Here is a 21556-nt window from a genome sequence, read left to right on the forward strand (position 1 = left end):
CACTATCACTCTACAAGACATAGAAGTGTTGTTGGGGTTACCTGTTGATGGTGGGTCGGTCACGGAGTGATGTACGATGACTAGTTAGAAGTTTGTCAATTGTACCTCGGTGCGATCCCACCTACGACAAGATTAAAGGATCGAGATTAAGTTTAATATGGTTAGGAACACAATTTCGTGAGCTCACATATGATGCAGACGAGGAAACCGTCATAAGATATGCGCGAGCATATATACTACAAATGATGGGTGGAAGTCTGTTTTCAGATAAATCAAGTCATTTTGTTCACTTGATATTCCTGCCATTGTTAGCTAACCTCCATGATGCGGGGCGGTATTCGTGGGGTGGAGCATGCTTGGCATGGTTGTATAGACAATTATGCAAAGCAACAAGACTTGAGGTTCGAGAGATAGCTGGGCCTCTCATACTTTTGCAACTATGGGCTTGGGAGCGATTTCCAACAATGGCTCCACAGCTTCATCATGTTAATGACACTCAGTTAGTTGGACGAGCCTACGGTTCTCGGTATGTTGTTTTACTTCAATTTAATTTTTATACCACTGATCTAGTTAATAAATTCTAAATTATCAATTTAAAAAATTAAGTGGAGAGACAAAATTTGTATGACTAGGACAGCCACACATGTAGTCAACCAGTATAGATACATGTTTGATCTGCTTCAACCTGAACAGGTACATTACACTAAACCTAATTGATTATTTTATTCACATTTTTATTGTATTTGTCTTTAATATTCTCTAATATAATATTTTGTGTTTCAGGTTATTTAGGAGCCGTACAAAATTACTGTGCATACTTTGCCTAATTTTTGTACGAATGGTCAAAACATATGGCGGACGATGAGTCCTCTCATATGTTTTCACATTGGTGAGTGGCATCTTCCTGACAGGGTGATGAGACAATTCGATTTTCAGCAAGATATCCCATCGCCTTGTAACACTGAACCCGTACTGCATGATATTGACCTAAGGACTGGAGATTGGTTCGAAAAAGTTGCACATTTGGTAGTGGATGGCACTATCGTGCAAGGTTTATTGCAATGGGGGTTTCTCTTGAACAGTTTGACACAGATGTCACTCCAGAATATATTCATTGGTATAATAATATCACAAGGCGCTATGTCACTTGTCCGGGAGCAGCTGTGGGTCATCTGGTAAATGAATGAATATTATCTAATTTTTTTAATTTAAATTTATTTTAAATATTGTCTAATTGTTTTATAATTCACAGAGATCGAACAACAGTAGACTCTGTGAGGTTGCGAATGATCCGAACTAAGTTCTTGCTATATGTAGTGATAACCAAAGCTATATGGAGGAAATTCATTATATGTACGATATACCTATTGTTCCTCCACCAGCTCCTAGATGTAGAGGACCTGTTCGGGAAGAGGATGAGTTTGATGAGGTTGTACATAATGTGGAAGAGTTGCCCCTTATGACGCAGACGCAGAGTCAAATTGATTATGTTAGTCCGATGATGATGATGCAAGCATTTGGTTCAGGACATTATGACTTAGAGGCTGGTCCTTCGTCTTCATACGTGCATTGACATGATCGGGGTCGTGGAGAGCATAATGAATATTTATATTATGAAGCGCCTGCAGAGGTACCAGAGCAACATCAAGAAGAACCCGAGCAACCTCAAGTTCGAAGTCAACGACGACAACCAGCTCGAAATCGACAACGTCCGCCTTGTGGGACACATTGATTTTTGTAATTATTTTTATATAAATGAGATATTTAATTTACATTTTTTTTATTTTTATGAGTTTTTTTTTTAATTTATTCTTTTTAGAGTTTAAATAAAATAATAAATATTTTTAGAATTTTTTTTTATAAAATAGAAAATTAAAAAAAAAAAAAGAAGAAGAAAGGATTAGAAAGAAGAAGGTGGAATGTGTAATAATTAAAAAGGAAAAAAAAAGGGAAATTTGTACAGTATTCTCGCTCTTTATCAAAATCTCGCTCTTTCAAACTCTCGCTGTCTCTCATAATCTTGCTCTCGAATTTGATTGGGAAGTTCAGTGGCAAAAAGAAGGAGATTCATTAGCTTGTTATTTAGTCAGACTTGCTGAGATGACAGAATCCGTTTGAAAACAACAATATTTTCCTAAAAAAAAAAGGTCAAAAATTCGACCTACTTCGACTTATTTAAAACAACAATATTTTTACAAATAGTTTGAAAACAACAATATTTTCCTAAATAATTAAGAGTACAATATCCTTTTAATTTTCTCGACTAAAAGCTACGCTATTGCTAAAATTTCTAAAATGGCAAATTTCCCTAAGACGTAGTTTGATTTATGATTAAATTTGAAACAACATATTAAAATTCTATTCACAATAGAGTACTATTTTGTCATCCTAGCAAATTTAGAGCTGGATATTCTTGGAAAAAAAAATTGATTTATGATTAAATGTAAAATGCAATATTTTTTCCCCGGATATATAAATGTTAAATGCAATATTAAAATTGACACATTTTTTTTCCAAATGCATAACTGAAAAAATGTGGGGGACCGGGGCTGTAATTTTAAATTAAACTAATAATCAATTAATTATATAATACCATTTAATTAAGGAAGTAATGAAAGCTTCGATTTTACATTACAACTGTAGCGCATCTCTACCACAGGCACCGGCACGCACACGACCTAAAATATCACAAGAAAAAGGGGAAAGAACTTCCCCGGAAACCTGAATTTTGCCGCTGGGTGCTTCAATTTATCTCATCTCGATCTCAAGATTGACGCTTTTATATGTTTCAGACTTGATCTAATGCTTATTTTCTGGTTAGACGGCATTGCGATTCGTTCGTTGTATTAGCGAATTGGGATTTAATTGATTGCTAGGGTTGGATTTTTGAATTGGGATTTGTTTCTCTTTGATTTGAATGTTTCTGTAGTTATATATTGTTCTGATTTTAGTATGGGTGGATATAGGATTTGCTTGATTCAGATCCAATGAAACGAGATTGTTAAATTCTCGTGCCAGAGCCAGCGAGAGGATTCTTGAAGAGAAATGGGCATCTCTTGAATTTCATTGTCAATTTGAGAGTGTGAAAGGGGTATATAGCATAGAGAAGTCTATAACTGTTGGGAAATCGATTTTCTTCACCCCACGAGTTTGTAATTCGTATTTCCATTGTACTGAAAGAAGTTGGATTCTGTTCAATTTAAGAGTATAGTAATTGAGAAGCTAGAACCGATTGACTTCTGGAGTCATGTTCTATGGTGCAGTTGTATGGGACCCTTGGCTCATTGTTGCCCAAATTGTTTGCCTTCAATGTTTGTATTACCTCACTCTTGGTATATTGCTCGCGACTCTCGTTGGGACTCGCGTTTCTCGGATCAGCCTTGTTTACTTCTTTGATTATGCTACAATAACTGTTTCCACAGCCACTGGTTGGTGTGTTATTGCTTCATTCCTGCTAAGTGCAATTGCTGGGTAAGAATTTTGTTTTAGCTTTTATCCCCACCATATTTGGGATAATATTTACAATGCATGGTTAGGAATAATCGATAAATTCAAACATGTTTGTCTGCCCTGTTTTTATTTATTAAAAGTTAGAATTACTTTAGCCGCATGTTAATACACAGCAGTATACTTGGTTTAGAGAAGTTGTGGTTGATGGAGTCTTTGTTAGATTATTTGGAATTATTTAGATTATTAATCACCCTCGATGATTTTGTTTTGATTGTTAACAATGAGAATGACTTGTTTTGAATGTCATATTAATGTTGTATTTTTATCTCTGTATTATGTAATGAGGTAATTTTTGTTGTAAACTATAATTGCACCTTACTCTTTGGTGTACAAAGTTTTTTAATGGTTTGTAGTATCCTATTTGTTGCTCCTTCAGCAAATGATGTGACTTCATGACTTCAATTAAGGTCCATGTATGTACTTGCTGGTTAGCTACTCGTTTTGAGAACCCACACAACAACACCCCACCCCCCCCTCGACTTCTCATCTCCTGAATCCCTTTTAACCTGTTTGGAGAAATATATTGTTTTTGCCTTTTTAAGATGTTGTCTATTACTATCGCAAAAATTTGCATGTTTAACATTTTGGGTTTGATAGGTCTGCTTGTCATAAATTCTATTTCAAATTGCCGATGATAAAACATAAATGTTGAAACTCTACGGAATGAGAAAGTGAGTTGTTTAGAACATGCAAGCAATGGATGGTTGTCATGCTTTTTATTTCAATTTTTGGGGAGATACGGGCAGTTTTCCTCCCTTGAATTTTTTGTTTAGAATGTGTGGGGGATGGATTGGGGGCTGGGGTGGTTGAAGGATAGCAACATAGTTTTGGAGCACTACCGAGTAGTAGTTATTGTTTCTGTTAAATGTTATTCTGAGAGGCACTCTCTAGTATTGTTTCCTTTTTCTTATGTTTGATACAATTGCTGGTATATAGTTTCAAAGTAGTTAATTTTGAATCAAATTTTCTTTTTCCGTATTGTCTATACAAAATTAGTGTCAGCTTCTCTCACCATTACATTTTTCTTGTCATGCAGAGCAGGTTATCTGGTTTATTTGATCGAAAGAGCAAAGAAGTGCTTAGATTTTGCAGCCACACTTTATATATTCCACCTTTTCATTTGTATCATTTATGGAGGGTGGCCTTCCTCAATGACTTGGTGGGTTGTGAATGGTACTGGGCTTGTAGTGATGTCATTGCTGGGTGAATATCTGTGCATCAAACGTGAACTGCGAGAAATTCCTATAACACGATTGCGTTCAAGTAAGTCTTCTTTCCTCAAGGAAATCAACAAACAACCTTCTTTGACATTCATATTGTTTAAAATTCACAGTTCAGAGTACTAACTAACACGACTGCCCAAACAAAACATGCTAGTAAAAAAAAAAAAAAATTTCATGTTTGCCTATTATTTTACTCCATTCTATGCTTGGCTTAACAGTTGAGTTGACATGTTCTGATCTGTACTCAAAGGCTTACCGTTTAATTTTGGGAAAAAAAAAAAAACTCTTCGTTTAAGATTACTGTGAATGTTTGTGTTTGCTCTCCCACTGACTGAGAACTAGGTGTAGTTGTATCATAATGCAAGCATATTTTGATGCAGATGTCTGAGCGCATGACATTCAAATTGCAAGGACCACCTCTTCATGTGTGCGATTTTTTGGTGGCTTATCTTATTAAATTTCCCTAGCTAGTGGATAAAGCTGATGAAAAGCCACAGATCAAATTAGTATCAAGGAAGAGGAACTAGTTTGAGATATGATGACCGACCGTAAATATAGAAAATAATTGAGATTGGTGCGCCGGTTTATAAACTAGTGTTTTGAATTATTGGAAGGTTTACATGAGTACAGGAAGTTTTTGTAACATGGGGAAAGGGGAAGAGGGTCACTTCCAATGGTGAAAAAAACGATGACTGATGGCTATATGAGCTTTATTCCTTTTTTGTTTTAATGGTTAAAGGAGATATATTATTAGTTGCTTTTATTCTTTTAATTCTTCACACTTAGTTTGGAACGAGACTTATTTTCCTCTTTCTTTCTCCTCATTTTGCTATGTGAAGTTTCAATGACAGTGAATAGCCATGAATATAATGAAAATTTAGCATGTAAACTAAAGGAGAATTCTGTTAGTTTATCTTTGTCATTATGGACTTGGATTGCTTTAATATCACTTTTATTGTTTGGATTCTCTTGTTTTCCCCTTTGATAAAAAGGCCTTCATTGTCGCCATTATATGGTTTCCTTTTTTGTGCTAAGAGTAAGCGTTATTCTCACGCTTCAGAGCATATTGTAAAAGCTTTGTTGCAAATAATTAAAAGTATCCACGTCTTCCAATTAGATTTGCCCAAAGAGCCAAAAAGAACGGTATAATCTTCACTAAGCTGATTTAAAAAAAAAAAAAAAAAATGTTTCACTTCCAAACGATTTTGAAGTATATTTTTAAAAAATTATTCCATTTTTTTCAGAAATATATTCTTTTAAATGCCATACCTTTCATTTTATTTGTTTTCAAGAGCAATTTTTGTGTATAAATAGCTATACAAATCTTGATATTAACAGCTATTGAATCACAATCTTAAAAAAATTGTCCGGTCCGGTCGAACAAGCTGTCAAATAGTCAACATTCGATGAAGTTTTGATTGGTCATTCATTCTGACCTTATTTGGTCGTTAAATATTTTAGTACTTTAGGATGCCTTTTGCTGGTCTAACTTTTGAATACAGAAATGTAGTTTGGAATCAGCATAACCATAAGTTTGTTAATTCTACAAGACTAATGTTTTAAGCTTCGTATAAGATGCCAAATTGAACTAAATATCTTGAATAGTGTTCATAAAAAAAAAAAAGGATGCTCTTTACTAAAGTTGTAAATAAACTCCAAATCTCATTAACTTTAATTTTTTATGAAGAGTGAGGATTATTCATCTAGTATATGGTCTTGAACAAGCAATAAATTACTGTTCTGGACTGGTTTCTTGAAAAAGAAAAACTTGTAAATAATGTAACAATGAAAGTGCAAAAGTTTCTCTAGCCTTTTGCCCCAAATCTAATAGACTCTAAACTAAAAACTGAGATGGCTTGTATGTACTAAGACAATGCAAAGTGAGAAATTGGTGGGTGGTTGTTAGCTTCATTGTCAAGAAAAGAGCAAGAAGGAAACAAGGATTGAAAACATTTCATCGCCTCTTCTGATTGCTAGCTAAAGGGTGGAATATGTTTTCATAACCCTGTTAGGAAAAGGAAGAACTCTCCTTGTCAGCCGGTCATCTGTTTGTTTCTTTCAGACTCTCTCCTCTATGATATAGCTTCAAGAAGATATAAGTTATGGCAGTCTCTTCCATAAAGAAGAAATGTCATTCACAGCTTCTCCAACTGAGAGGTAGAGACCGTTGAACTCAAACTGTTCCAATGCCTTTGATTTATATAGTTTTTCCATCACGTTTCCACCAGGATTTGCTAGCACGAACTGACCAATACAAAAACAGAAATGTCGTTCAGCGATAAGTTTCTTGGAAAACATTTTGTTATACAAGCAGTTCTAGCCACATGGAACATACCTGCAATGATTTTTGCATCAATATCTTCCTAAGCTCGCATACGGTTTCTATACCACTTGTATCTATGGATGTCACAGCTGAGAAAACCATATGAAAAGCGTGAGTGAAACCATTTCGGTGGTATAATCTCGAGGGAAAAAAAAAAAAGGCTTCTTTTATACTGACTTAGGAGTAAAACTGTTTACTTAATATACCTGTCATGTCTAGGATTACACATTTCAGTGGGCTATCGTCAGTCGATTTTATCCGCTCTTCTTCTTCCCTAACCCACCTAAGAATCCTGCACAGGACATATGGATGTGTTATAGGTGAAATAATCTCTCTTTCGGGAATATGATTGCTCCAGGAGACTTGTCCACAAGATATACAGAAGATTTTTATTTTATCGAGCCCACCTTTCTTGTAGGTATGTTGAATTTGCGAAGTAGATTGGAGATTCAATGGCAAGAATGAGAAATGAAGCCACCCTTGAGGCATCCCGGTATCGATCAAGGTTTTGGAATATATGAGTCCCAGAAATATTACCCAAAACCATGGTGTTTGGCCTGGTGACATGCAGAAGAATCTTGAAAACAGAGACTCCAACCTGAAAATTCCAATGGATTAATGATATGCCTTGTTCAATAAATTAATCTCACGGCAATGAGGGAACTTACTGCAATGGCAAGACCCAGTGGAACCGAGATGAAAAGAACGCCAAAGAATGAACAAACACAAGCTACAAAATCAAGCTTGTCAACTTTCCACAACCTACAGGCTGCTTGGTAATCAATTAATCCAATTACTGCTGTTATGATGATGGCTGCTAGGATGAAATTTGGAGTATAATGGAACAGTGGCATCAGAAACAACAATGTTATAAGCACAGCTGCAGACATCACAACATTTGAAACTGCTGTTTGTGCCCCGGCATTGTAATTCACAGCAGACCGAGAAAATGATCCTGTAACATCAATCCAATCCAAAGAGTCAAAACACTGTAACAACAAACAAATAACAACATTGAGAAGGTTAGATAGGATGGTAACAAGCACCTGTAGTGACATAGCATGAAGAACAAGATCCAGCCATGTTCATAAAACCAATAGCCATCATTTCCTTATTCCCATCCACTTGATAGTTTTTCAGACCAGCAAACGTCCTTCCTACGGCAATTCCTTCCTAAATATTATAAAAACAAAATGAAAAGGATCGTTCAGCCATTCTGATTAGGAGAAGTAACCAAAGTCAGTACCTATAATCTGTAATTAACATCTTTATGAGACAAGGGCTTACAGTGAGCGAGAGAACTCCAGTTATAATGCCAGTTTTAATGGCAAGTGCCAATTGAGGACCAGTAAAGTAAAGCATGTTCAGAGATGGAGGATTGACACCCTTTGGCAAATTACCAATCTATCAAGAGAACACCAAAAGAGAATCAATATGTGGTTCTAAATAAAGTCTTCTCGATAAAATGGTATTAGTTTCAGGGTACATATTTGAAGTTTAAGAATGTCGATTCTTACCACTGAGATTCCAGGAAATTTTGTTCTGAGCAAGAAGACTAAAATAGTGGACAAAATAACTGATGTCAGTGGAGCTGCTGCTGAAATCCAGAAAAGCTTTGGTTTCTTGATGCTCTGTGTCAATTCATGTACGATAGAACACATTAGAACCGGAGCTATTATTATTATAATTTACTTTTATTTTTATTATTATTATTTTTTTAAAAAAAGGAATTTTCTAGACCCCACTTCTTGGGTTATGCTCATGGCCCACCCAACCAATCCCATCTTAAGGCTAAAACAGAGCCATTACGAAAACATAAATCTAAGTAATAATATAATTTGAGCAGAACATAAATCCACTTACTATATGTCTTGTTCCCAGGAGAAACAGTAGGAAAATGAAGCCTAAAACAATAGTTTGCCAGGACCACTGCACATTAATTGCACCGAATTAGAATAGTGAATTAAAAAAGAAAGACAAAAGAGAGGCCCCATCAGTTATAACACCTCAGACCATCTAGAATATTAAAATTGAACCCTTGAAAGATATCTTCAACTATGCAAATACAAATCAAGATTCTTACGAAATTAACAGCAAATTTTGATAAACGAACCGGCTTTGGTTTTTATAAAAGGCATCTTTAATAAAGAAATTTAGAATATTTGAAAAAATCAACAGACTTTATTGTGAACTATTCATCTGGTTGCTAGTTCCTTTCCTCTCTTTTTCCCACCCTATAATGTTGTAACTTGTAAGCAAGAGCTTACCTCATCTTTGCGGTGGAAAACAGAAGACATGACAGGAATAAATTGCATTTTGGTGGTGAAATGGGCAATTCCAAGCAACCCTTTGAGTTGTTGCAATGACACAATGACTGCTGCACCAGCCATAAAGCCAACTAAGGTAGCCTTTGACAGAAAATCAATCACAAAGCCTAACCTGTAACAAATTGAAAGCCAAAATCCATGAATTGAATGACAATCTCATAAACAGAGAAAATTCATGGGAATTCATTCCTTCCCTTTTGGTTATGCTTAGTTTTATACCTTAACAAGCCTAAAGATGCTTGGAATACACCAGCAAAGAAAGTAGCTGTAAAAGCCAACTTAAGATACAGAGTTGGGTGTTCATTATAAGAAACTGCCTCAGTAATCATCGATCCCATGACCAAAGAGGCAATCGATACTGGCCCAACAGCAAGATGTCTAGAACTCCCAAGGATAGAATATATCAGTGGAGGCACAAAACTTGAATCTGCAATAAGACCACACAAAGAGTTAGCAAATCAAATTTAACTCCTGGTTCAATTTCGTTCAGTATTGATCAATTTGACAAAAGATATACTCACATAATCCGATGATTGGAGGCAAATTTGCAAGTTTCGCATAGCTTATTCCCTACAGAAATCGAAACACAATTAAGTAACAAAAAAAGACCAAAAAAAATTCAAAAATGGATAGAACACTTTATCTAAAGACTAAAACAAACAAACACATTAAATTAAAGCCAAAATGAGGGATAGTGAAATTTGAACAAGTTCGAACAGAAAAAGCAAACCAAACGAATGAAACAAAACCCACATTTCCATAAAATAAAAATCAGTCGAATCAAGGCAAAACCCCATCCTAATCTTCAAATTTCAATTTGCATGAAACGTCTTGTTCATCCTCATACCTGGGGAATAGCAAGGCTAGCAATTGTAAGACCAGAAACGATGTCAGACTTGAAAAGAGCGAGGTTATAATCAGGGCCCCACTGAAAAACAGGGAACAGAAATTGAAGGCCTAAAAGCACTTTTCTAAGCCACGTTTGGTTCTTGAATCTATGTAACGGATCATCAGGGAAGAACACCTCCGATAACTTGTGCTTGAGTTTCTGAAACGTAGTTTGTTTAGGAGGCAAACAGACTTTATGAATCTCCACCTCCGGTTGAGGCGGCGCCGGCATTGCCTCCGCCGGAATTGTCAACACCGTTTCACGACATTCCAAATTTTCAACTCGATTGGAATTGATTCCCATGGAAGGGTTTGGAATTTGAGAGAGAAATGGTTTTTTATTTTGGGGGGTTTTTGAAGGGTTTGAAGGAAAGAAGAAGAGGAAGATCGCAATTTATAGAGGAGGAAGAAGAGAGGAATGGTTACGCAGTGAGCACAGAATGGTAGTTACTCCGTGGTCGCTTTTTTTCTGCATGTTGAGGGTACTTTCGTCATTTTACTCTTATATTTGATTAATTCTTAGTTATGATAACTCTACCGAAACAGCAGCAAGAATCTTCGTTTTTTTTTTTTTTAACTTTTAATTTAAAAAATTGAACACTCGAACTTATATCAATATTAAAATAGTATAAATTATAATAATTATATAAATTTGATTATTTAATTTTTTTATCATTTGTGGGTCCAATCTTTTAAATATTATAAGTTTGATGGTACAATTTTAATACTTTTAGAGGTTTAGGGATCCAATTTTTACGATTAAAAATTTAAGTGTGCAATTACAACTACCATAAATTTTACAATTTATCCTTTATTTTTTTAATTGTCTTCTAATTTTTTTCCAGATACACAAAATCTTTTTAACGGAAAAATCTCAGAGATTTATCCGATCATTTCTTAGTGTTTAATAATTAAATTAATAGTAGTGGATAAGTTTTTAAAAATACTAATTTGGTTATGTATTTTTAATTTTAGCTTGTTTTAATTCTTGTATGCCAAGATATTTATTTTTATCTCTATATTTTTAATTTTAGTTTATTTCAATCATGTTCTTTCGAAATGTGTATGTTGGTCGTTAAATTTTTAAGTTTGGTCTATTTTGATCTAAGTGATCATTTTGATACATTCATTTTTAAAGGGTTAAAATGGTCATTTTTCAAGAGTACATGTCTAAAATAGACATTTTAAAGGATAGAAAAAATAAAATAATATTTAAACTTTGAAAAGAAAATCAATCCAATAAAGAAAACTGGATTTAAAAAAATCCCGAATTGTAAATAACAGGCTAAAATTATATGAATTTTTTTTTTGTCACTGTGTATTAATAATAATGTTTATAACTAATAGGTAGTGACATTTTGCTATATTTAAAAATATTTCAAATAATTTTCCTATTTAAAACAATTACCCTAAAAATAGTGAATTTTCTCCATTATATAAATATATTCATGTTTTTTCAAAAATTATAGTGAAAAAAATGATACTCAAATATGTCAAACTTTTCGACTAACATTCTAATTATCCAAACTGTTGGTGACTTTTTAAAGAATAAAACTATTTTTTTAAAAAAAATAAATTAAAGGGGTATTTTTATAATTTAATTTAAATAATCCGTTGTAACCCAAAATAAATTTTTTATTACACGAAAAGGATAATAATAAACTTACTGTTTAAGCTGTATATTAAACTCAGCAGTCACCTGCCAAATATAAATGGAGGGCTAATGAGTAAAATGTCAAATTATGTTTTTCCACCAATATGCCCATACCACTACTTTTTTCACTAATGGTTGGAAGTTGCCTTTTTTTTTTAAATAATAATAATAATAATAATAATTTATTTTATTATATATTTATTTTTGTATTATTACTTTTCATACCTTAATATTAAATAATAGTAATTTTCCAACTTCCCATTACATATTAAAGTATGTAAAAATACTCCGGTGGGTCAATGAGGCCACATTTGAAAGATTCAGTGAATTTTTATTATACAAATTTGGATGCTCTAATTATATTAATTAAGTTAAAAAGCAAATTGTAATGTAATTATAAATTAAAGCTTGAAATAATGGAAGCCAATGGAATTTCATAGAATGTTGTTTAATTGGCCGAACTTACTTCCAAAGGGTTATCTTAGATTCCAGAAAATGAGTGTTAGCCAAATTAAAGTAATGTACATTTTAAAATTTTATCAAAAAATTGTATTCATAATTTTTTTTCATATGTAAATCCAAAGTCATTCATTCTTTAGTAACAGAAGTACATACTAGATAATAAATAACCAAAAAAAATCAACTTTTTAGTTTTTTTTTTAAGATAGAAAAAATATCAAACTATTTATAAAATAATAATAAAAAAAACACAGACTATCAATTATAGACTTCTATTTGTTTAGACATTGACAGATTTCTATTAGTCTCTATTTGTCCCTATCAATCTCTATCAAATAATATTAAAATTTTACTACTTTGTATAAATAGTTTTTTCTTATTTTTTTATTTTTGAAAATCTCCCCTTTTTTTTTGGATAATACTTAAAATTTTGTGTTTTGTTTATAAATTTGGCTACTCGTTGGTTCGAAAGATAGAAACATTAGTGAAGAATTAGAACGCAATTTTTTTTTTTTAAAAAAAAACAAAGGTACTATTTGATAACCATTTCTTTTATTTACAATGAATAAAGTTTGATACACTATTTTTACCTATAATTTTCTTGCTTTTTATCTACTTTTAAAACACGAAAGCTAGATTTTAAAAACCGATAAAAGTAGTTTTCAAAAACTTGATTTTATTTTTGAAATTTGGTTTGAAAATCAAGTGTATTGTTAAATGAAGAGCTTACCAACAAATTTTAAAGAAACAAAAATAAAACTAAAAATATATATATAAAATAAAACACAAAATAATTATCCAATAGAAACTTAAATATTTTATACTTGATTTTTAATTTTTTTAGTACATTTTATTTTTGAAATTTAACTTAGGAAAACTGCTTCCAGTTCTACCTATACCAACCTAAATTATAGAAACTTAAAAAAATAATAAAAAAAAAAAATTAGAGAGGTACATTTTTCTCTCATAGATTAATAGGATAGGGATGAAAAATGCATTTTTTATAATTCTCATCCTCACTCGGGTAGCTTATTTTTATATTTATTATAATAATTTATTGTTATTATATAAATATTATATTTAAATTTCAAATTTTATTATATAATTTATTGTCCAAGATAATAGTTATTTAAGTTAATTGGTTTTTGTTAAAAAACAAACCGTGAATTTTTACTGATTTATTTATTGCAGGGAACCAATTTCCACCCCATTCTGCATAAGAAATATCAAAGGAAGCACATAAGATTAAAAATTTGTAAATTATATTTGGGTCTGACTTAGAATTAATATTATGCATTGGGAAAAGGTCCATAATAAAGGCAATTGGAGTGAATTGAGGTTGTGAAGGATCGGAGAGATTCTGCCATTGGAGTATAAACCAGGAAGAAGGAAGAAACGACAGCATAATGCCTAAAACGACACTTGCAACCCATCCTGCTCAATCCCTTTTCAAACTCCCAGTGACATGTCGTCCCTTTACATGCACCTCTTAAACAACATTTTCAAACTAATTATCGTTCAATTTTACTACTTTTTTGTATTTATATCTTTTAAATATTCATTTCCCTTAGGTTACATTTGACATACATTTTTTTTTATAAAAAATATTTAAATAAAAATAAGTTTTTTGAAAAATATTTTTTAAAACAATCTAAACGCGTCTTTGATTTTTTTTTTTTCATTTTGATTCTAAATTTTTAAAATGTTCATTCTGATCAATTCAAGTTGAAATAAAAGATGAAAAATGAAGGAACTAGACACTTCTTACCCTTTTTAGAAACGGTCAAGAAACCAAAATGAACCTAGAAATATAGGATCAAACTAGTATTTATACCTAAAATTTATAATAAATAAGATTGAGGGTTGTTTTCAAATTAAAAATAAATAAATCAACTTATTTATAAATATAGCAAAATGATAGCAACGATTAGAGTCTATCGTGGTCTATCACTGATAGCCAATAATAATTTGCTATATTTCAAAATATTTTCAACAATTTTACCATTTAAAACAATTAGCCTAAGATTGATTATTTCTCCATTTATATGAGATCACGGTTTAATTTACTTTAATTTGCAAAATCTCATAGATACTCGAAGTTAGTTCTCATAAATAAATTATTGCTGCTTATAACCTAACCAAATTTAGAAGTTTTTTTTTTTTTTTACATTATCTTATATCTGTTAATACTTTCGGTCTAAATCTATATTTACAACCGTCTCTTTCTTTTATTGTTTTTAACATTTAAATTGAAAGAAAAATTTGATTGATTCAATTGTTGCTTATTATAGTTGATTATTTTCCTAATATTTATCAAGTAGATTAGACTACATAGAATGATTTAAAATTTTAATTAGATAATAACTACCTGATACCAAAATTAAATATCAAGTATGGGTATAAACCGCCATCCTCTACTGAAAAATGTATGTGTATAAACAAATTTGAAATAAAAGCAAAATTTTAGGATCAAATTGGTAGTCTACTCATATTATATTTTATATTTTTGAATTCACTAAGTCAATTAAATATGTATTTAGTTGGCTGTCTAAATTCTGTTTTCGAAAACTATTTATGGATTATATAATTCAAACGATCTAAATTCTTAAAACAACTTTTTTATGCTTTCAATATATCTAAATTTTGAATTCAAAATTTTAAAATATAGAATTATATTAAAAATTATAAAAACAATAACAAATATACTATATCATATTATAAATTCAATTACTTTTGTTAAATTAAAATATGTAATGTATATAGATATTATATATTATATGATATTACAAAATAATAATTATACAAAAATTTTAACATAAAACAAGTTCATCATTATATTCAACCTGGTAAGTAACTAATAAATTTTCAAATATATTTTGAAAATTTGTTTAAATTGAAATTTAATTTCTAAATTAGTTATCAGACATATATTTAAAAACATGAAATAGTATACAACCCTATTCTCTTTTAATCTCTTGTTAATTCTATTTTGATTGGACTTACCAAAGTGACCCTTAAATTAACTAACCCAAGTTTCAAATTTTATTTTGATTTTCTTTATTTTTTAAAAAAAATATTATTAAAAAGTAATTTTTATTTGGATTCTTTTGATAAAAACGATTAAAAATACACCTTAAAAATATTTTAAAAGTTATTTTGAGTAGTTATCAAATATCATAAATTTTTCTAAAATGGTTTATTTTCAAAAATTAAACCACACTTTAAATTTTAGTACGGATTTAACAATGCATAAAAAGAGAAAGTTTTAAATTCAAATTCTTGTACAGTAAAAGAATGTATTTTTCTCTTTTTATCTTTTTTAAAAGTATGTTTGAGTTGACAAAATTGAATGGTAAAAGGCATCAATTATCATTTTAAAATTAGATTTGTTCGCTGCAATTGTTGAACTAAAAAAATAGTTTGAATTTGTTTGATTTAGTTCGGATATTCATATTTTAATATAAAGTGAAATAAAAAATACCCACCTAGGCTACATAATTCTTTAACACAGTTAAAACAACGTGTACAAAACAAATTTGAATGAAATTTATTAGATAATGATGAGTTGAAATACCATTTTTTTTTCTACCCTTCGAGAATTCGTTCAATTATTTTATTACTTTTAAAGGTTAAATGTTAAATTTTACTCTATATATTTTAAATAATCTTAAATTTAATTTTTCAAGAGTTAATTTATCAAATTGATTAATAATAACAATAATTTTCATGAAATAATACAATAGGTGAATATTTCTCTAAGATTTATAATAAAAATTCTAATAGATATTTTTTTTAAAAAAAATAAACTAGCAATATCAACTAAATTTAAAATTTATTGGAAGTACATAAACAAAATATTAAGGCCTTGTTTATTAATTATTTAGGCACCGTTTGGTAGCCATTTTGTTTTTTTGTTTTTATTTTTTAAAATTAAGTTTATAGACACTACTTCTGCCTCTAAATTTCTTCATTTGTTATCTACTTTTCACCAATAGTTTAAAAAATAAACCAAATTTTAAGATCTAAAAAAAGTAGCTTTCAAAAAGATGTTTTTGTTTTTAGAATTTGGAATTCAACCATTGTACTTAAGAAATATGAAAACTATTGTAAGAAATATGGATGAAATAGACTTAATTTTAAAAAACAAAATAGTTACCAAACGAGACTTTAGTTTTCTCTTTTTGGTTTTTTAAAATTAAAGCTACAAACACCTCTAGATTTCTTGCTTTATTATCAACTTTCTAACCATATTTTTCAAACGAAGTCAAAATTTGAAAACTAAAAAAAAAAATAACTTTTAAGAAGTAGTTTTTGTTTTTAGAATTTAGCCCATAATTCTAGTCTTATTATTGAGGAAAATGTAAACCATTGTAAGAAAATGAGAAGAAATAAACTTAATTTTCAAAAAACGAACTGGTTACCAAACATGACCTAAATATTTAAAAATAGGATTAAAATTAAAGAGCTAAAATATAAAGATCAAAATGATATTTTAACCTATTTTATAAAAAATATATAGAGGATTAAAAATATAGTATACCATAATTTATCGCTAAACTAACCTCACTTTAATCGATTATGAGGTCATTTAACAGTCCATGGGAAGAGAAGACTTTATGTTTATTATAGTAGAAAAATGTATCTCTTTTTCATATATTTAATGTTTAAAATATGTTTTAGTTGGGGTTGACGTTAGTATGAGAGATTCCATATTTTGATATAAAGTAAAATAAAAAGAACCCAAATAAACTGCATGTTTTATTAACATTAAACGCGATTAATGAGTAAAATAATTTAAATTGAACAAGTAGATTCGAAAGACTCGATGACCTAAAAAATTCGATTAGATTATAATTTAGTTGGGTTGGATTTGATTGATTCATAGGTTAACAAAAATTAATCTGCCAACCCGAACTTATTATTAATATTAAAAAGATTTTTTTTTTTTTTACCTCAAATACAATTATACATACATATATTTATTTGAATTTTATGATTTTTTTAATTATATATACGTGTATCCAATGAGGCAGAAAGGTACTGAATCTGGACCGTCGGTTTCATATTGTGATGCGCCAGCTTCGATTTTTTATTTTTATTTTTTAAAAGAGTTTCGAAAATTCTTGTTTCTCCCCGGCTCGTTCTTTTTGATCTCAAACCTTTATTCGGTGAAAATGGTGTCTCTTTGTAATTAAGCTGTCTTTTTATTCTGTTTTGGTGTGGTGCAAAACCTATTGCCCTTGAAATTTCCCATCCACAAATTTTCACTATTTTTTTTTTAATTTCCTAAAATTGATGTGATATAAATAAATTCATTATTTGTTTAGAGCAGTAACAACATGTGATTAATTTAAAGTTAAATTATAAATTAAATCACGCTTACAAAAAGTAATTCATCAATGATAATGTAAAAAATGTGTCCTAATTGATTACTTCTATTGTTATTTACCTAGGTTTCGTAATCATTATCAATAGGTCTCGTTAAAAAGCCACTTTAGTTGAGTGTCCCAATCAATGTGCTCGGTGATGATGTTGTCATCACTGATACCCAAGTTCTTGAAGTTGATTTTCGAAATTAGGAGTTGAAATTGAAACTCACAAATCTCTTCTTTCTTATACTGGTGCATGTGGGGTATGCCTTTAAATTTGGAATTAAATTATGTAATCTGATTGAATAATAAAAGGTGTTTAATCAGATTACAGTTGAAAATTACCTGGGATTCACTACCTTTATCATTATCTTATAAATATTGTTACTGCAACAATATGAAAATTATGAATTTATCATATTTATTGTTACATTTACCGTTACCGTCATCATTACCGTTATCGTTAGGGTCAAATGGTAACAGTGACGAATAACTATAAAATGTGATAGATTCATAATTATAGTTAAACGCGATCAAAAGCAATTCAATCGTGTTTATGATTCAAGCTTATTATAATTCACCCATAAATGAAATCTCATTCGTTTATATCAATTTTTATTACAAATTGGTAAATGTAACTTAAATCATAAAGTTCTAGAAAAATATAGAAAAAAAAAAAACTATTCAACCATAAACTTTTAAAAGTGTCAAAATTTTGAATTATAGTTTTGCTTAATCTTTATTATTAACTAGATGACGAAATGGTAGTAATAAATATTTGACTGATTTGACATTACTGGATAAATAAACGACGCGAATAAATGTTTTTCACTTTTTAAAATTGGTGTGGTATGAATAAATAATTTTATTCTTTGCACATGATTTAATTTAAAGCTAAATTACAAATTTACCAACCATATAAGTTAAAAAAGACAAAAGGAAAATTTAAAGAGTAAACTTTAAATAATAACTTTGTGTAATCTCTTTATTATTAACAAAATGACGAAATAGTTGACATAAGTGACAAAGTATAACTTTGCATAATATTTATTATTTAAACAAAATGACAAAATAGCAGTATCATAAATATAGTTTGACGTTTCTTTTAAAATATTCATATATATATAATTTGACGATATTAAGATGTACGGTCTAAAAAGTTGTTATAAAAATAATATATTAATCAACATGAACATAGTTCAATTAGTATGGTGTTTATACAATTAACTTTACAATAGAGGTTCGATTTTCCTATCCCACATATTATGACAAAAAGTAATACATTGAAAGTCGAGTAAAGATATGAGGATTGACATAAAAAATGTTTTTAAAAAAGACATTTTTTATTTAAACTCTTTTGATAAAAAAAATATCTAAAATATATTTTGAGAGTGTTTCAAAGGATATTATGAGTAGTTGATAAACACTCTAATTTTTTTAAAAAAAAATTAAACACTTGAAAAGTTAAATCAAACATACTTTAAAATTACTATTAGCATTGCTTCTAGAAGTAACCTCGAAAAAATTATAATCGTTTTACGGATTTAGTAATTTTGGATTTTTTAAAAATTTACCCTAAATCTTTTTATTTTGAAAATTTTGACCAACTTCTCATTGAGCATCACAATTAGAACACCGAATCCAAAACAAATTCAAGCATCAACCACGATTTAAGTAACGAAAACTTTAAAATTGTTTGACAAAAACGAGTTGCTTTGAATCAATATGCTTTGAATTGTATTATATATATATATATATATATATATATATATATATATATGTTGTTTTGGATGAATTTTCCATCCTGATATTTGTGTCGGTGGTCAAGTGATCATGTTAATGCTTTCACATATATAAGTAATCTAATGAAATTTGAAGCATTTTTGTAAAAGATTATGATAATGCTTTATATTTTATTTTATTATTATTATTATTATTTTGGCAAATTTAAAATATTGATCGATGAAACAACAAAAATCAAACAGAGGTTAAATTCAAATAACATTTGTGCATTAAAACTTTTATCTTTTTCCAACCTTTTATCATGTAATGTAAAGAAATGACAAGATGTTGTTTCAAAACAATAATATTAATAATAATTAACAACATGCAGAGTGTGTATTTCTCTCTCTTTTTGGTAAAATGTAATTTGTAATTTAATTATAAAAATTCTAAATAAATAACTTAGCAATTTAATGGGCTTACATACAATAGATTTATGAATCACATCTTCTGATAGCATATTAAGAAAGTAAATTTAATTATATATCATTTAACTACCAAATACTTTTATGCTTTAAAATTAAATTTTGTCAAACACAAATTTGCTTCATCTTACATTTTTTATAAAAATTCAGCTCCTAACATTTATTTTAAAAGGTAAATAACAAACTTAGCTATTTAATGGGCTTTGTACAATAGATTTATGAATCACATCTTCTGATAGCATATTAAGAAAGTAAATTTAATTATATATCATTTAACTACCAAATACTTTTATGCTTTAAAATTAAATTTTGTCAAACACAAATTTGCTTCATCTTACATTTTTTATAAAAATTCAGCTCCTAACATTTATTTTAAAAGGTACCACAATCTCAAGTCTATAAATCGTACTAATTGTTAGATTTTATATTAAATTTGTCTTTATCCATTTTCTAAGTTGATTTTTTTTTCGGTCCAACCACTAACTCGACTTTTTTTTTTTTTTTTTACAAATATAGAAAAGAACACTTAAACAAATTTAAAAATAAAAATAAATTAAAGATAAATAAAATAAAATAAAATCTTGGGATGGTAACAATTAGCCATCTTATTTTTTCTCCCTAGACTAGTCGTATGCATTTGGCATGCGTCTCCCAAAATTTGACATAAAAGTAAACTTTATCATTAAATAATTTTGAAAATTTGAATTATTGTTAGAACTTGTTATCTTATAAAATTTAATTAATCTTTCTTTTAATAAAGTTAGATAATATTTTCTTCCCCTTTGAATATTTTTATTGGTGGAAAATAGCTATGCAAGTGTAAAATCAAACACCCAAGAAAAGAAAAAACAAACAAAATAGCTCAGTATATTCAGATTACAAAGTTGTAGTCTTGTCAAAAGATTTGAGTCCTTCGAGTCAGTGGGATTCGTTAGGTTTATAATAATTTAATTTCTGATTTTTTAAATAAAAAATATAATCTACAATTTAAAATAATATAAATTTAATTAAAGTAAACAAATAAATTACTGTACCGTACTAAATATAAGTAGATTTTAGATACTAATATGAATGATTTTATATGAAAGGTTTGATCCCATTCTTAAATCACCTATTGACCCAAAAATTTAAATTAATGAGCGAAAACGTCAATCTATTCTGATACTATTTTAAATTAAAAAGTTTAAGTTGATAAATGAAGATGAATTTAGGCTTCATTTAGCGTAGGATAGCTTTTGAAATAATTGTTGACAAGTGCACTTCTAGAAAAATTAGCTATTAAATGAATTAAATTAGTGTATGATAAATTTCAATTTAAACTTGAAAAAGTAGATTATAGTGTTTGGAAAATTAAAAAAAAAAAAATTATTTAGATATAATAACCGAAATAGACTTTTAAATAAATTATTTATTATTTTGTTATTTAAAATTTTAAATCAATATCAAATAATTGTTTAGAATGATATATTTTGTTTGGTATAGAGTAAATTTTAAATAATAAGAAAAATAGTTCTATTTAAAAAAAAAATCAAAATGGTATATTTTAAAAAAGAAAATTGATACATTCGACCCATGACAATTAGAAAATATATTTGA

The 21556-nt window shown here is 29.2% G+C and overlaps 2 protein-coding genes across 2 annotated transcripts; one reads left to right on the forward strand and one right to left on the reverse strand.

Moving 5' to 3' along the window:
* Positions 1–2588: 2588 nt before the first annotated feature.
* Positions 2589–5496, forward strand: LOC120086362 (structural molecules protein). The gene is made up of 3 exons (XM_039042978.2): positions 2589–3471; positions 4547–4773; positions 5114–5496. The coding sequence occupies exons 1-3, from the start codon at positions 3248–3250 to the stop codon at positions 5119–5121; spliced, it is 459 nt and encodes a 152-aa protein (XP_038898906.1). The 5' UTR covers positions 2589–3247; the 3' UTR covers positions 5122–5496.
* An 874-nt stretch (positions 5497–6370) lies between these two features.
* Positions 6371–10708, reverse strand: SULTR3;4 (sulfate transporter 3;4). The gene is made up of 13 exons (XM_039042977.2): positions 10231–10708; positions 9905–9953; positions 9603–9810; positions 9324–9495; positions 8920–8985; positions 8574–8687; positions 8344–8460; positions 8103–8229; positions 7725–8011; positions 7464–7654; positions 7263–7348; positions 7069–7145; positions 6371–6977 (listed from the first exon to the last, which is right to left on the reverse strand). The coding sequence occupies exons 1-13, from the start codon at positions 10573–10575 to the stop codon at positions 6834–6836; spliced, it is 1983 nt and encodes a 660-aa protein (XP_038898905.1). The 5' UTR covers positions 10576–10708; the 3' UTR covers positions 6371–6833.
* Between the last annotated feature and the right edge of the window lie 10848 nt (positions 10709–21556).

Source organism: Benincasa hispida, chromosome 9 (genome assembly GCF_027475165.1).
Source record: "Benincasa hispida cultivar pf3 chromosome 9, pf3_genome.v1.1, whole genome shotgun sequence".
Classification (NCBI taxonomy): Eukaryota; Viridiplantae; Streptophyta; class Magnoliopsida; order Cucurbitales; family Cucurbitaceae; genus Benincasa; species Benincasa hispida.

Excerpts from the sequence above, each read along its gene's own strand:
- LOC120086362 (XM_039042978.2), top strand. The coding sequence starts at position 3,248 with ATGTTCTATGGTGCAGTTGTATGGGACCCTTGGCTCATTGTTGCCCAA. Across the intron at positions 3,472-4,546 it reads CTGCTAAGTGCAATTGCTGG|AGCAGGTTATCTGGTTTATT; the intron begins GTAAGAATTTTG and ends CTTGTCATGCAG.